The sequence below is a fragment of the Mycteria americana genome, chromosome 8 (genome assembly GCF_035582795.1).
Source record: "Mycteria americana isolate JAX WOST 10 ecotype Jacksonville Zoo and Gardens chromosome 8, USCA_MyAme_1.0, whole genome shotgun sequence".
Taxonomy (NCBI): domain Eukaryota; kingdom Metazoa; phylum Chordata; class Aves; order Ciconiiformes; family Ciconiidae; genus Mycteria; species Mycteria americana.
Genome location: NC_134372.1, coordinates 49,152,410 through 49,167,006, shown reverse-complemented (window position 1 = coordinate 49,167,006; position 14,597 = coordinate 49,152,410). Strand labels below are relative to the sequence as shown.

Genomic DNA, 14,597 nt, shown 5'->3' with positions numbered 1-14,597 from the left:
AGGATCTTTCAAGACACTACAGTATAAGAGGCCCCAGGGTTAAAAAAAAAAAAAAAAAACACACTTATAATTTCTGACCTTAAACATCAGAGACTAAAGGTTTTGCAATGTAAGTATCGGAAGTATCATACACAGCTATACAAAAAGGTGGGTCTCCTAGGCTACATCTTTTCTTGCTAAATTTCAAGTGCCAACAAAATTACAGCAAAGAGATCTGCAAGATCCCTATGCTACAGATGACTGCTATGACAGGTCAACCGAAGCTTTAGTTTTCCATAAGCTAGTGCAGCAGTTATGGTGGGGTCTTTTGGCTGTTGCAACAGCTGCTTCCTTCTGGATAAATAGCCACTACAAGTCAGCCACCAAGAAACATCATCTTTAATTTCTCAGTAATACACTTTCACAGACATATGAACTAGGGTGATAATAGCATGAGTCCTACTTCCAAACTATTTAATGTAGAACACAGTGAATGAAAAATTGTTTGTCCCACACACACCTTGTACAGTTGAAGAGTGTTTACCTAGGATCAATAAATGGGTTTGGCAAGACCTGCATTGTTCCGCATTTCTTATTCTGACAATACCACTGTATGTTTGCCCTGTTCTGACACTTATCTACAAACCAGCTGCTGACCATGGCCAAAGAGAGTGTAGCCGCCCAGATATACCTTTGGTCCTTTTGTTCAGTGTTTTTGTTCATCAAACACCACATTCGAGAGCTATGCGATAACTTTGCTACAAGTGCAATCTGCTTACAGCATGGCTTTTCTTAAAGGTCTGTCTACAAAAGAAACCAAGAATAAAACCAAAGAAACAGCTATTGTCCAAAATGCCTCCCAAGCCCATCCATCACAGTTTGCATAACTTGGGGACAAATGGGTACTGCCGCAGCACTGCTGTAGTTATACGGGCACCATAGCGTGGTGCTGATTTAAATATGAACAAGGTTTAATGTCTCTGACCTTTTTCAGACTCACTCTTCCATATGTTACGGCAGCAGCCCAATTGAAGCCAAAACATCAAGAGCAACTTCACAAAAAGTTTTAGGTTAACAGGTAAAGATTATTATATGCAAAATTATATTAGAAAGTACTTTGTGCAAGTCTGTTCTCCTACTTCTATTTCAAAGGTGCCTGCGCAACAACACCGGACAGCTGAGCATAACGGCACTTCACAGAACTCTCAGCAGCTGACTGGTGAAAGTAGCAATGCATCTCTTTCCCAGGAAGAGACTGCAGGTGGCAGCATTTTTATTTGGAAAAAACAGGATTCACTTTTTTTAATATTCAATTTATAGTCAGATTCTGAGCCTCTTGCTCACATGCAAGGATATTTACTCTCGCAATCAGTTCCTCCCACACAGCTATGTCCATGAATGAAGTGCCCATACAAGCCATCAATATTTTGGTATAGACAAGCAGCTAAATTTTTCTATCTGCTAACATTCAAAAAGTCACTCAAATACAAGTTTAGAAACACATGAAGCAACTGAAGCTTGCAAAATAGCACTACGCGCTCAGAACACGGCTCTTTATTTCAAATAGAGTATTTATATTACTTCCTAACCAGAATTCTTTCAGCTTTGCAAACAGGTATAAGATCACTTAAAAAAAAAAAACAAAAAACAAAAAAAACCCCAACCAAAACTCTAGTTTAAAAAGTGCTATTAAAAAAAAATCATACAAGAATTAGCACTGGAGAAAAAGTCAGCAAATAAACCAAAGCTGAAAATAAGTTTCTTTCTTTCAGCCAGTCTGTTTTTCCAGATGCATCATCAGCATCTGCATGTTAGCAATTTTTCATTATTTATAAATGTATTACAGGAACACAGCCAAACTACAAGCCAAGAAGTCCAACACACACATTTTTAAAAATAGGGAATGTGTCTTGGTTATAGAACAAAAGAACTCATTTTATCACTTGGCTTTACCGCTTGAGAAAATGGCTCCTGGTGTGCTGAACTCCATGATAAATGTGCCCCCTCTAGATCTTTATTGCCCTTGTAAATCAAAGGACTGACAGCAGTTAATAAGAAAGCTTTTGAGTGGTTTTGAAGTTTTGCTTTGTACAAATAAAATCTCATATTAAAGAATTTGCTAGTCCTCAAGGTGTGGAAAAATGAGTATGACTAGAACCTGTTGTGCTTTCTTTTTTTAACTGTTTGTTTCCACTATTTTCAAAAAATCATTTTGCTGCAAGGGTATCAATAAAATAAGCAAATCACTCTGTATTGAAATACAAAAATTAGAGTCAGTGACTTAGTTATTAAAAAAATAAAATTAAAATCTTTCTGGCATTTCTATACCCTGTGATGTCTGGACAGGGCAACAAAATCAGAAGTGTACAATATAAAACATGAAAGATTTTTCCATAATTTTACATTAGATGTTGACAATACTTCTACAAACCATTTTTAACTAAAGAAAGTGGCGATTCTACATTCAAAAATTATCAGTCAAAATTCCACTGTGATACTGTTGTAGGGAGGACAGGATTATTTGAGTCACCAGCTAACCCACAGGTATGGACAAAAGTTTTTAAATCCACTGGCAGAAACTATAGCATATTCACAGATGGCCAAATTATGGTAAGCAGCATGAGTTCTACTTATATATGTACCTTTTGGTCAAGCAACAGTACCCTATAGGGAAACAGAGAAATAAATTACTACAACACAAATATTTAAAGATCATATCATAAAGCGAACAGATCAATTTATAATTACAGATTTAAAAGTTTGCTTTAGAGATTACATTCTAGAACAGACATTTGGAAAAAATGGTTATTTGGAGGTCTTCAGAAGCAAACTGCAGTTGGGATAAGGACACTCTTTATGGCATCGTGCATTGAGTACATAGCGCCAGCATTGCACTGAATTACAGTTTAACCAAAACAAATTAGAATTAATGTTGTGGTGGCTTTCCATTTTGCTTCCATGGCTTGCATTATCCTTCTTCCATTCCAGGCAGCATCATTCCTTCTAAAACACTTTATGGCACACCCTAGCCGAGGAAAGCTTAACAGGAAACTACAGTTATTTGGACAAAGCTAAACGTATTTATAGGGAAATAATATATTTCCTGTTCAAACTGGTAGCACAAAGGTATTATGTGACAAACTATCAACAGGTCTAAAGAAAGCCTAGCTTCTCTTGACCGGATTTTAAACACATTTTAGAAGGCATCTCAATGAAAATATATGTTAGTCGACATTGTCTCTTTAACTGTGCAGTTTGCCCCGCCCCAATCTAGGAAAAATAAAGTAGGGTTTTTCTTTAAAAACAAAGACAACCAGTATTAAAGGAGCACATGACTAAGCATCATTTAGGATTAGGATCCAAAGTATCAGGCATCGGTATTTCCCAGCTGCATGGATCTTTTGTAGCCAAAGTCCCAAGGATGTCACTTATCACTAGCAGACACTGGAAAGCTACAGAGAAAAAGCAAATCAGACTGAAGTGTTACGGCCTTCTGCGTGATTTACCCCCCTGCCTACAACCCGAGCCTGCCCTGCCCACAGCCGACCATCTGCTTGCTTATGCAAGCTCCCTTCCTGCACTCTGCCCTTTAGGTAGGTAGAGAACCCTCTTGATCTGGGAGAGACTCAGTGACATGGATAATCAAACCTTTCTTCCCAAGGAGAGGCTACTGATTAGCAAACAGCAGCTCCTTGTCAGACAAGATGGAAAAATACACATCAAGAGCAATGCACAAAGCAGGCTGTAAGTCTGGAGGGTGTAGCCTACCGCACAGCCATCCAAGGCTCAGTTCATGGCCTTGATGAACTGAGGTGGTTCCTGTGGCATGCTGGTATTTTCATTTAAAGCACCGTTACGTTTCTAACTCTCATGATTGGAAAGAACACCTAGAAATACAAACTGAATGTATTCAGTAAATGTATGCCTTCCCTAGTCTGTAGATGATCACTCTTCTGTGATTCTGCCAACAGAATTACTTCCATTTGTTTCTTCCCCTATTACAAATTTCCATCACTGCTCCCACCCCCATATTAGCAGATTGAAAGGCGAAGGCAAGAGATAAGGCCAGTAAAAGTGTCCCTCAGCTCTGTTATTGTGGTTTTGTAGGGCAGCATTAGTTAAATTAGAAAACAGCTGGCAAGCAGAGACTCCATAAAGCCATGCTTGATGGCTGCCCCGAGAACGTGTCACCAATCTAACAAGGATCTAGGCCCAAACATGACACAGGACAGTTCACAGAAATAAAAACCAAGTTTCTGAAACATCTAATTACATCACAGTTTAAAGACAAATGCTAATTCCTGATGGAAGGTCCAACGTTCCTGAAGTAGAAGTGTGATCCCCAGGGCTGGAAAAGAGGTCAGAACATGACAAAAGATGTAGAAACTACAGAGAATCTGGGTACCAACAGTTTTCTTCCTGCTGCTTCACAGCAGCTGACAGTGGCAGATCTTGGTTTAGAAAAGCCTACAAAGATGTCCTTCTGTTCCACCAGTAAGTATAACCTTGCACTTGAGGAGAGTTTATAACACCTAACAAATCAAAAGGAAGAGAATAATGGCAAAAAGTGAATTCAGAACGAAGTTCCAGGTGGCACCATTCAAGACAGCGTTCACTTTCTGCAAACAAACTTTCTTTTAAAATGCAGTCATAACTGATACTACACGAACGGGATAGCTAGCTCAAACATAGCAAATGTCCATCTCCACAGACAGCATCATGTTTCTTTGCTGCTGACTCCCCCCTGTTATCAAGATCAGTATTAAAGGAAGACTAGAGGTTGGTTTAACATTTATAATCATGAATTTGATTTTTAAACTACTTTATGATGATTTATTCTTATTTTTCAATCCAGAAATTATTCTTAAACCTCTGAAAAGTTACATGTAAGTTTTGGGTTTTGTGGGGCTTTTTGGGTTTGGGTATTTTTCTTTCAAAGAAAATAAAAGCCCAACAATTAATGATGGAATCACTCGTTCCAGTTAAAGAACAAAACGCAGCTCCCTCCCTCCCCACTTCAGGTCAGTTGCCAGGTGCTCGCGTACTGCAGAACCTCTTTGCAGAACTTTGAGTTTCGGCTCAGCAATCATAAGCCAAATCATACATAAGTATTGATGTTGCCACTCTACAGTTAAATTACATCAAGCATCAATGCAATCAACTCATTAGCTGTTTTTTATTGAGCACCAACATTCATTACTTACTTTTCAATTCTTTGATTAAGCAACATATTGCCTGTATTCCCAGTCTACATCTACCAGCTGATTAGCTCAATAATACTGATAATCTTCTCAAGTCAAAAGAGCTGGGAAGGGAAGTAACTGAAATCCCTATGAGCAGACTCAATTTACTCCTTTTGTGTATAACATCAATACACTAAACTACTAGCAATACAATCCAGCAAATGAAACTTCAACTGTGCTAAGTTAGAGAGTAATTTTAACAAAAAGTCACAGCAGGTCATTAAAATGCCCCTTAATTGTCTCTAGATCATACTCCGTTATCCTTCAACAGCCTTCCTGGCATGCTGAGATTTTAAATCTCTTCTGACTGATGTAAGAACCAAGAACAGAATTGAAGTGTGATTGTCACATACAGAGCCTGAATGCCAAAGGTCAAAACAGCTTACTGGTATGCTGGCCCACTGCTCCAAATTTTATATCTTTTCTGTCCCTCGGTTATTGCCTGACATGATTTAACAACTGTAATTCCTTATTTAACGATGTCAAAGGTTTTTAGGAAATTGACTGTATTTCACCAACGATATATTTCTTCTTGATTACAGCGTGGTTAAAATGATTTTAAACCAAGACAGCAAAATAAAGCAGTAATAAAATCAATAAAAGGTGCTTAAAACATTCCTTCTATTAGGTAATGGCATTTAAAATATCCGTAGCTTGTAATGGCACTTAGGATATGCCCAAAAATCAATGAGCTAAATTACTTATTGAACTAGTTAATTTGAACATTGAGTTTTATATGTATATTGATAAAACAAGCTACCAGAATACCGGCTATATTTGAATTTCACGGTCAGATGTCTCCCTCTGCTGGAAAAAAACGCTAAAAACGCGACCAGAATTTTTTTTAAAAGTAGCAACACTAAAGGATGTAACGCCTAAAAAACTCCACAAGAGGTCTCTGATTCTCGTAGAGTTGGTAAACGAATACTGTTCTGCTGAAACCTGTTAAAAGGTGCTACACAGCAATACAAAACTTTAGATTTCACCCAGAATATCGCCATTTGGTCAGACCTGAGAAATATGCAAAAAACACGTAACGTGGGAAAAGTGTAGAAAATAAAGGATATCATAATGCTTTAAAAACAGTGAGACTATCCTCAAGAATTTTGCTAATACTTTTTATGTTAATAATTCCTCCGTAGCAGATTCAGCAATAACAGCCTCAGGTTCTATTTTCTTGCTAGAAGTAAAGTACAAAAGACAAGCTCCATGTCTACCAGTTCCTACTCTTGAGGTGCAAAAACCCTCCTACAAAGACTACCCTAAGCACTCGGCTTAGTTCAGAGTCTGTTTCTCCTTTAGGTTGAGGAAAGCTGTACTTCAGAGAGGAAAAACAATTACAAACAAGAGAGGCTGAAGTCTGTTGGGTTTGCCTGCAAAACAAAACAAATTAGCCTAACATAACCCCTTCAGAAGAAAGCAAACACCAACAGTAATAAATATTTCTGCTGATTTACACAGACTTTTATCACTGCAGTACTGGGAACCCTGAAGTTACCCGAAACTCTGGAACGAGAGGCAGGGTGATCGAGTTTTTCCAGCCCAGGCTGCAACAACTCCCAAAGTTGTAGAGACAGACACAGAAGTCCAGGCAGAGCACAAGCCGAGAAGGTTGGGATACCACCCTGTATATGCCATTAGCGCTTTCGCTCTCTGTCAAGATGAGAAGCCAGCACTCCTGCATTTTAAACCTGCAGTCTAGCGGTAATGATAGGATTACGACATCATTCTGACGCCACTCTCATTTTTTGAAAGGTCATGGTGATTAGGAGACGGTCCTGACAACTGGAAAAAGGCAAATGCCACACTCATGCTCCACAAGAGCAGCAGAGGGAGCGGGGGAAGGCTGGCCGGCCCCTGAAACCACTGTCCCTGGAAGGACCATGAGGCGAACGCTCTTGCAGGCCATTCAGTCAGCAGGCGGACAAGGGACCCGCCGGCTGGGGCCGGACGCGGCTCGGCGGGGCTGCCCGCCTCCCTCCGCCCCTGCCTCCTCAGACCCCCGCTGACAGGAACCTGCCCCGCAGCCGCCCCCCCTCAGGCGGGGCGCGCCGAGGCGCAACTGCGGGGAAGGGAGACCAGCACCCCCGGAAACCCCCCGAGCGAGGGCCGCTGGCCGGCCCGGCCCGCCCCTCACCTCCGGGCGGAGCGACCCGACTTCCCCAAGATGGTGCCGCGCCGCCGACAGCGGAGATGCACCTTCCCAAGATGGCGGCGGCACGTCCGTCTCCCGCGACCTCTCCAAGATGGTGCCCTGCCGCCGCCGACCTCTTAAAGATGGCGGCGGTGGCCCCGCCCCGAAGCGGGGCAGGCTGGGAGCGGGGCCGCGCGGCGGGGAGCGGGCCTGGTGCGGGCGGGCGGTCGGGCCGGGCTGGCGGCGGAGCGGGGCCGGGCGGGCGCCATGCCGGAGCTGGCGGTGGACCGGGTGGTGGTGCACCCGCTGGTGCTGCTCAGCGTCGTCGATCACTTCAACAGGTGGGGCCGGACGGGCGCGGCGCCGCGGCGCTGAGTCACGGTCACGGGCCGGGCCGGGCCGGGCCGTGAGGGACGCGGGGCCGCGAGGGGAGCGGGGCCGTGCGGGGAGCGGCGCGCCGGGCCCCGGGGCGGGCAGATCGGGGCGGAAGGGGCCCCGCGCCGTGAGGGGAGCGGCGCGCCCGCGCCCGGGCCGGTCGCTCGGTGCCGGGGGCCGCGATCCCCGTGTGGCGGCGGGAGCGCGGCCTGCGGGGGCGGCCGGAGCCCCCGGCCCTCCGCCGCCGCTGGTGTTTTCCTATTCAGGAGGAGGAGGAGGGTCCTGAGGAGGTGGGGAGCGCTGGGGGGCCGTGAGGGGGCTGTCACGGCACCCGCCGAGGGCTCGGGAACAACGTCCTGCTGGTTAAACCGCGAGTGGGGGAGCGGTGGGGTTTGTTCCTAAAGCTGCAGCTGGCTGAGCCGGGGATAAGTCATATCCCTCTAAACGCCGAGGGTAATTTGTGCCTAATTTCACTTAATGGCGCCAATTGACAGGCAGTTTTAGTGTTAAAAAAAAAAAAAAATCTCGCAAGGCAAACAAGCCTGCTATTGTGCAAGCAAATTGTGGGTGACACCGAGCAGTTGAAGAGCTTACTCACTTTTTTATAGCCCATTGTCCTGCGGAGAGGCTGCAGCGGTGCCTGGTTTGGGTCACCGTCCCCCTCGTTAGCTGCATCGGACCACGTAGTCCTCTTTCTGCATGGCTGGGTTACCAGGTTTGGTTCTGAGGGCACCGAAACGCCTTTTTCTGGATGTAAATTAACAATCAGTAATAAAACAATCATGACTCCTTTTCTTCTGTTCCAACGCACATACTGGTTAACTTGCAGAAATTAGATGAAACAACTTGTCCGCTGTTACCTTGTTTCCTGAATCGGGCTCTTTTGTCATCGGAACTGACAGTCTTTTCCATTTAGAATAGGAAAAGTTGGAAATCAGAAACGAGTCGTTGGTGTGCTGCTGGGCTCGTGGCAGAAAAAAATACTAGATGTGTCCAACAGTTTTGCAGGTGAGTTTGGGTGTCCTACCCGCCTTCAAACCTACTCAATTATTTAATAGATGAATTGCGTTTGTTTTTTCTTAAGCCACCCTGCCAGACCACAGATTCTTCTCTCCATGTACAAATCAGCCTATATCAAACAAAAAATACTAACTACTGTCAAAAATACACCTATTCCAGCCAGTCTTGTGCTGCATCTTCCCTGTAATATTGTGCAATGTGGAATGTTTCGGGAGCGGATGTAATCCTCTTTTAAAATGCTGCTGAATATTTTGCTGCATTGGACTTGCTGACCTCTGCTGAGTGATCTCAACGCATCATACAGAAATCGCAGCTCTCGGTGCTGACGTAGCTGTTACCTACTTGTGTAAAGATTTAACGTATATTTTAGCTTTAGTTCTTTTCCTTAGATTTTGTCCAATTAAATACTAGTTCTTTCCTTAAGTATGTTGTTAATAGTGTTGAAATAGTTTCCTCTTAAATACTTGTATGCAATAGTAAGAGTACTTCTTGAATGCATGGCTGTTGCTGACCCGTTTGTGTGTGTTAGATCATTTCCTTCCCGGTGGGGCTACTCTGTGACAAAGCAAAATTATCTCAGTTTGTGTACGGAGTTTCACAGTTTATATGGAGTCCTTCTCCCAAGTGTGGACTATTTTTTTTTTTCCAGTTTTTGGAGGAACTTTTTTCCATTTGAGTTGAAAAGAGGTTTTTTTTGTCGTTTTGACAGCCATTCAACTATGAAGCTTTTACTATACCTATAAATTAAAAGACTGAGACCAGTCTTTGTTCTCAGAACTGAGCCTGCGTCCCTGCAGATGTGCTAACTGATAAAATTACTAGTCATTTAGTCAAGGGTAAATAGTCCTTACTTAAGTGCTTTATTGTGTTCTAGTAGTCTATAAAAGTGCTGATGACGTGTTCTACACTGAAAACTGATATTTCTCAAAGTAGACTGCTGTTGATCAACAAGCTATAAAGTCTGCCGGGATACTCAGTTTATCACATCAAATGTCTATGCACACTGTCGAGTCACTTTTGTGTGGCGGAGGATTTCTCTCTGATGCTTGATGTTGTCCGCTGCGGATAACCCTCAGAATGCTCCATGCTGCACTCCTCAGTTCTAAACTGTTAGCAATTATGAGACGGCCTCTACCTGAGAGAATTGACCAGCACTGCAGGTTAGCTTGTGCAGCGTAGTGTTGCAGAACAGTTGAAACTAATTAAACTCTCCTTTAGCAGCCAAAGATATCCTAAAACACAGTGTTTCTATAAACATTTTCAGTCTGCGAGTTGGATTCTTAAATATTGGGGTTTTGTTTTATTCCCAGTACCTTTTGACGAGGATGACAAGGATGATACTGTGTGGTTTCTAGACCATGACTATCTGGAGAACATGTATGGAATGTTTAAGAAGGTCAACGGTAAGTTGAGGTCTTCTTGCAGCCAGGGTTGCTAGAAACTTTCAAGACTCTGTATGGGAAAGTGAATTTATAGTGAGGTAGAAAATTAATTGCTTACTTAAGAAGCCACTCCACACTAATTCCTTGTGTGGCTTCACTTTCGGTGGTGGTTTCCATGGGTTAATTTGTGCAAGCAGTTTGTATTCTTAATACATTCATGTATACCTTGTTAATTTTCCCAAGACTCCTGACGGCTTTGTATCTTCAGAATAATTCAGATTTCAAAAATGCCATTATTTCTGGAGAATTTCAAAGCTTTCCCCTCTATAACCTGTTTTATACAGATGTGCCCTGACATTAGTTTTTTATGAACGTGAATGTTACAAACTTCTCAGTAATGATTGTAATTGCTCTTCACCACTGTTTTAAAAAGTGTCTTCACTGCTCGGTTTGAGACTTCAGACCTGAATGTTCAGTCATAACTTAAATTCCTATGAATTTTCTTAGCGCTGGGAACAATTGTTGTTCTCATGATACAGTTTGCGTTGCTAGAATTTTTGCGTTCCTAGTTAGAGTTTCAAGCTGTCTGATCCTGGTATCTGCAAAACTAATAAATGATATGAAATAGTCCCGTTTAGTTAACTACCTAGGAGTAAAGTTATTTATGTGATTAGTAAGCTACAATAAGTAGGTATGATTAGTAAGCAGTCTTTGTCACTAGCCATGTCATTGTTGTGCCCACTGTGATTCCTTTCCCCCTACTTTACACCGGTTTTCTACACGCATCAGATTTTCACCCTTGATTTGCTAATTCAGTCTCTGCCTAAATCTTTCTGCTGTTGTCTTACCACGTGATTCTGATTTAGAATCCTTTCTGGTTTTGCTCAGCTAGAGAAAGAATAGTTGGCTGGTACCACACAGGCCCTAAACTGCACAAGAACGACATCGCCATCAATGAACTGATGAAGAGATACTGTCCTAACTCTGTAAGTGCGCCACTTTTTGTTCCCTGCCCCTTCCTAAGTGGGAGATCTGGGAACCCTTGGCCCCCACCTTTGTTACTGGTGATACAGCATGTTAAAGACCTGGTCGCTGTAAAATGATTGAGGAACTCAGACCAGAGTCTTTTGAAACAGCTATAGATGTCTTTTCTCAATGCCTGAAGTTAACACCTCTGAGCGGCCAGCGTACCGTTGCTGTGGAGTGAAGAGCTGGCTTGGGTATTTTTTTTCTAGTCCTTGAATGAAACCTGGTTTTCTGAAATGTTTGCTTTTTCTGTAAGGTGTTGGTGATTATTGACGTGAAGCCAAAGGACTTGGGGCTGCCCACAGAAGCTTACATTTCGGTTGAAGAAGTTCACGATGTGAGTATTTAACGTGTCTCTCTGCTTTTTTCCTAGTAAAGGGTTTTCCATTAAAAGATGGCTGCTAGGATTGCCTTATTTTCTGAAGGCTGCACATCCCATGGCACATAGTTGCCTTTTACACATGGGATGTTGCACTCACTAGTGAGGGCCTGTGACTTGCAGCCAAAATCTGCTGAAACCAGAGGTTAAATCCTAGTTGTAATATAAGTATTTGTAACTAAAGCTTTCATCCACCGATGCTCTTGGAAGAAAAGCTGTGCGTTACTGTTTCACCTAAGGAACTCCACAGCTCCAGCTGTCTGTATGATTTAGATGATGCTTACCTGTTTCTGTCATGTCCATGGCTGTGAAGACAGTCACAGATGGGAGCACTTTTAAGATGTCACTTTTACATGTCAGCCTGTTCGCAGAGGTGTTCTGAGTAATTGCGTGCGTATTCATTTGCGCACCTGCCGGTGCTGAGTCGGTAGGTCAGGCATGAGCAACACTTACTAATCACTTGCAGCACCGCGCAGACAAACAACATAGAGTAGTCAGTCAGCTTTAGCTTTTCTTTGCGGGTGTTTGATTTAAATTACATTCTGGATGTATATAAAAAAGTTTGATCCTTTTGCCTGTCTGAGATGCTCACTGTGGAGAAGCAGCTGCTCCCAGTATTGTAGATCTTACACCTGCAGGCTTTGTTCTTAGTTTTGTGAATTCACAGTAGTCCCAGTGGTGCTTTCTATTTACAGCTGTATACTGGTCCAGGTAATGGTTTTGAAAACACATGGGTAAAACTCTTTCTCAGAAATTCAGCCTGTGAATCTTTTAAACATCTTCCTTACTATCCAGTGCATAAATTATAATTTTAATGAAATTGCTCCATATTAGTATTTTGTTTCTGGAACTGCATATGTGCTTCTAACTGGCTGAGAGCAAACATCAGGATGACAAAAGGTATCCCAAAATGTAATAAGGTTGTATCAGGAAAGAAAGAAAAGAAAGAAAGAAAAGAAAGAAAGAAAAGAAAGAAAGAATTGTGATATTTAGTGAGACTTTCCACTCTACCCACCAGTACATAGACCAGCAAAATACATTAATTGAAAATTACACAGAGCGCAAGAAAGAAGAAATTGCTAGCAACTCGGGGCTTGTGACAGTTGCTAACACTAACTAAATCAAGAAAAGTCCAACCAGAGTCTTTCCTCTCTGATTTCTTGTGGACTGTCTATAACTACTTTGCTAGTTTCATTAATACAGTTTCTCATACTCCATCTAAAATTCCATGTTCTTAAAAGGCATTGTGATTCACTGACAGAGTTCTCCCCTTAGCTGTGTACTTCAGTCCCCTGATACTCTGTTTTGCCGTAATTTGCCCCATTGCCTCTTCCCGATCCTGGCGTGCAAGCAGGCGCCAGTTGCTCTTACGCTGTGACATTGTGCGAGTTGCCCCACTGTTCGCGTGTGAGACGCCCGCCCTGGCTAGCTGGCGTGCACCTTTGTGCCTGCAGTCAGCTGCGTGCTCGGTCTGACCGTGTCTCCTGTGTCCTTGCACCTCGAAGGATGGCACTCCGACCTCCAAGACGTTTGAGCATGTGACTAGTGAGATCGGAGCAGAGGAGGCAGAGGAAGTTGGTGTTGAACACTTGCTACGGTAAGCATCTTTAAAGTGAAAGCGTTCTTACGGGACTTGCGTAGCAGTGACCGCGATCCATCTGGCATCTCCCAGTGCCAGCTTCCTGGGGGAAACGCGGATCTTGTTAAACACGCTACTTAAATTCTAAGAGCGTGTTCATTTAGCAGTCTTGCTTGGCATATTCACTCATTGCTAGTGAAAAGTGTGACTGCCCACTGATGAGATGATGAAAACTACGTATTTGTTCTATCATCAAAGCTGCGGAACGTTGCATCGATTGGAACTGTCTCCAGCGGCTGTGTACCTCACAGAGCAGGACTGAACGGGAGTGTCGCTGATGGGTCTGTAGCTCTCCAGTCAAAAAAAGAGAGCAGTCACCCTATACAAACCACGTCGCCTTTTCACCAGTCAGAAATCCTGTAGTTTATTTCTCTCATCCCTCTAACTGGTGTCACAAACACTGTCCCAAAGAGAACAGACGCACACCACAGGATACACCAGTGAGCTGTTTTAGCTATACTTTGTCATGTACATCAGTTTGTTCTCATTCCTCGACTTGCAGCATTCATTTCAGTTGTACTTCAGCTGCGCTTAAAACTGCTTTTCTTTTTAAGCTGGAAAGATGTCTTAAGTGAATATGCCCACCTGTTAATGAGAACGCAAAGTACCATTCTAATGCTGATTCTTTCTGTTGTGGGTGTTTCAGAGATATCAAGGATACAACGGTGGGCACTCTGTCCCAGCGGATCACAAATCAGGTCCATGGCTTGAAGGGACTGAACTCCAAGCTTCTGGACATCAGGAGCTACCTAGAGAAAGTAGCCATGGGCAAACTCCCCATCAACCACCAGATCATCTACCACCTTCAGGATGTCTTCAACCTGCTACCAGACGTCAACCTGCAAGAGTTTGTCAAGGCCTTTTATCTGAAGACCAATGACCAGATGGTGGTAGTTTATCTGGCTTCTCTTATCCGTTCCGTGGTTGCCCTGCACAACCTCATTAACAACAAGATTGCCAACAGGGATGCAGAGAAGAAAGAAGGACAGGAAAAAGAAGAAAGTAAAAAGGAGAGAAAAGATGAGAAGGAGAAAGACAAGGAGAAGAGTGATGTCAAGAAAGAGGAGAAAAAGGAGAAAAAGTAAAATGTGTAGTTTTTTTATTTGTAAATTAAAAATCTTGTAAACTAAATCACTTTGGTGCTGGGTTCTTTCCTCGTGTTGAAATGGTCGGTGCTCTGCTTTCCTCTACTTTGGCTTCTGCTTTTTGTGTCCATTAGAGCGTGGCTGGGTAGATCTCCAGCTGGCGGCTGTCGCAACAAGCAGACAGCCATTGCAGGGCAGTTTGCGCCTCAGCGCTGGGCAGGGAAGCCGTAAAAACCAGGGGAAATTTTTTTTTTTTTTTTTTTTTTTAGCACAGCACTCTTCAAGGACTGCTCCTTCAAGGACTTCTAGGCCAACAGGTGAGGATTTCTACCACA

The 14,597-nt window shown here is 43.1% G+C and overlaps 2 protein-coding genes across 3 annotated transcripts in view; one reads left to right on the top strand and one right to left on the bottom strand.

The window, feature by feature from the left end:
• ZFHX3 (zinc finger homeobox 3) overlaps positions 1 to 7,492 on the bottom strand; it is a 693,525-nt gene extending 686,033 nt beyond the window's left edge. Inside the window, exons 1-4 of one of the 2 annotated variants that reach the window (XM_075509294.1) lie at positions 7,360 to 7,492; positions 6,721 to 7,000; positions 2,411 to 2,643; positions 671 to 783 (exon numbers count right to left, since the gene is read on the bottom strand). The gene's annotated coding sequence lies outside the window, so the exon portion shown is untranslated. The remainder of the gene's footprint in view (positions 1 to 670; positions 784 to 2,410; positions 2,644 to 6,720; positions 7,001 to 7,359) is intronic. The other variant, XM_075509295.1, reaches the window with a different exon arrangement.
• Positions 7,493 to 7,540: 48 nt separating this feature from the next.
• PSMD7 (proteasome 26S subunit, non-ATPase 7) lies at positions 7,541 to 14,287 on the top strand. Its single transcript, XM_075509302.1, has 7 exons — positions 7,541 to 7,697; positions 8,648 to 8,739; positions 10,062 to 10,154; positions 11,022 to 11,119; positions 11,416 to 11,496; positions 13,044 to 13,135; positions 13,824 to 14,287. The coding sequence occupies exons 1-7, from the start codon at positions 7,624 to 7,626 to the stop codon at positions 14,260 to 14,262; spliced, it is 969 nt and encodes a 322-aa protein (XP_075365417.1). The 5' UTR covers positions 7,541 to 7,623; the 3' UTR covers positions 14,263 to 14,287.
• Positions 14,288 to 14,597: the final 310 nt, after the last annotated feature.

Excerpts from the sequence above, each read along its gene's own strand:
- PSMD7 (XM_075509302.1), top strand. The coding sequence starts at position 7,624 with ATGCCGGAGCTGGCGGTGGACCGGGTGGTGGTGCACCCGCTGGTGCTG. Across the intron at positions 8,740-10,061 it reads TGTGTCCAACAGTTTTGCAG|TACCTTTTGACGAGGATGAC; the intron begins GTGAGTTTGGGT and ends TTTTATTCCCAG. Across the intron at positions 11,120-11,415 it reads AGAGATACTGTCCTAACTCT|GTGTTGGTGATTATTGACGT; the intron begins GTAAGTGCGCCA and ends TTTTTCTGTAAG.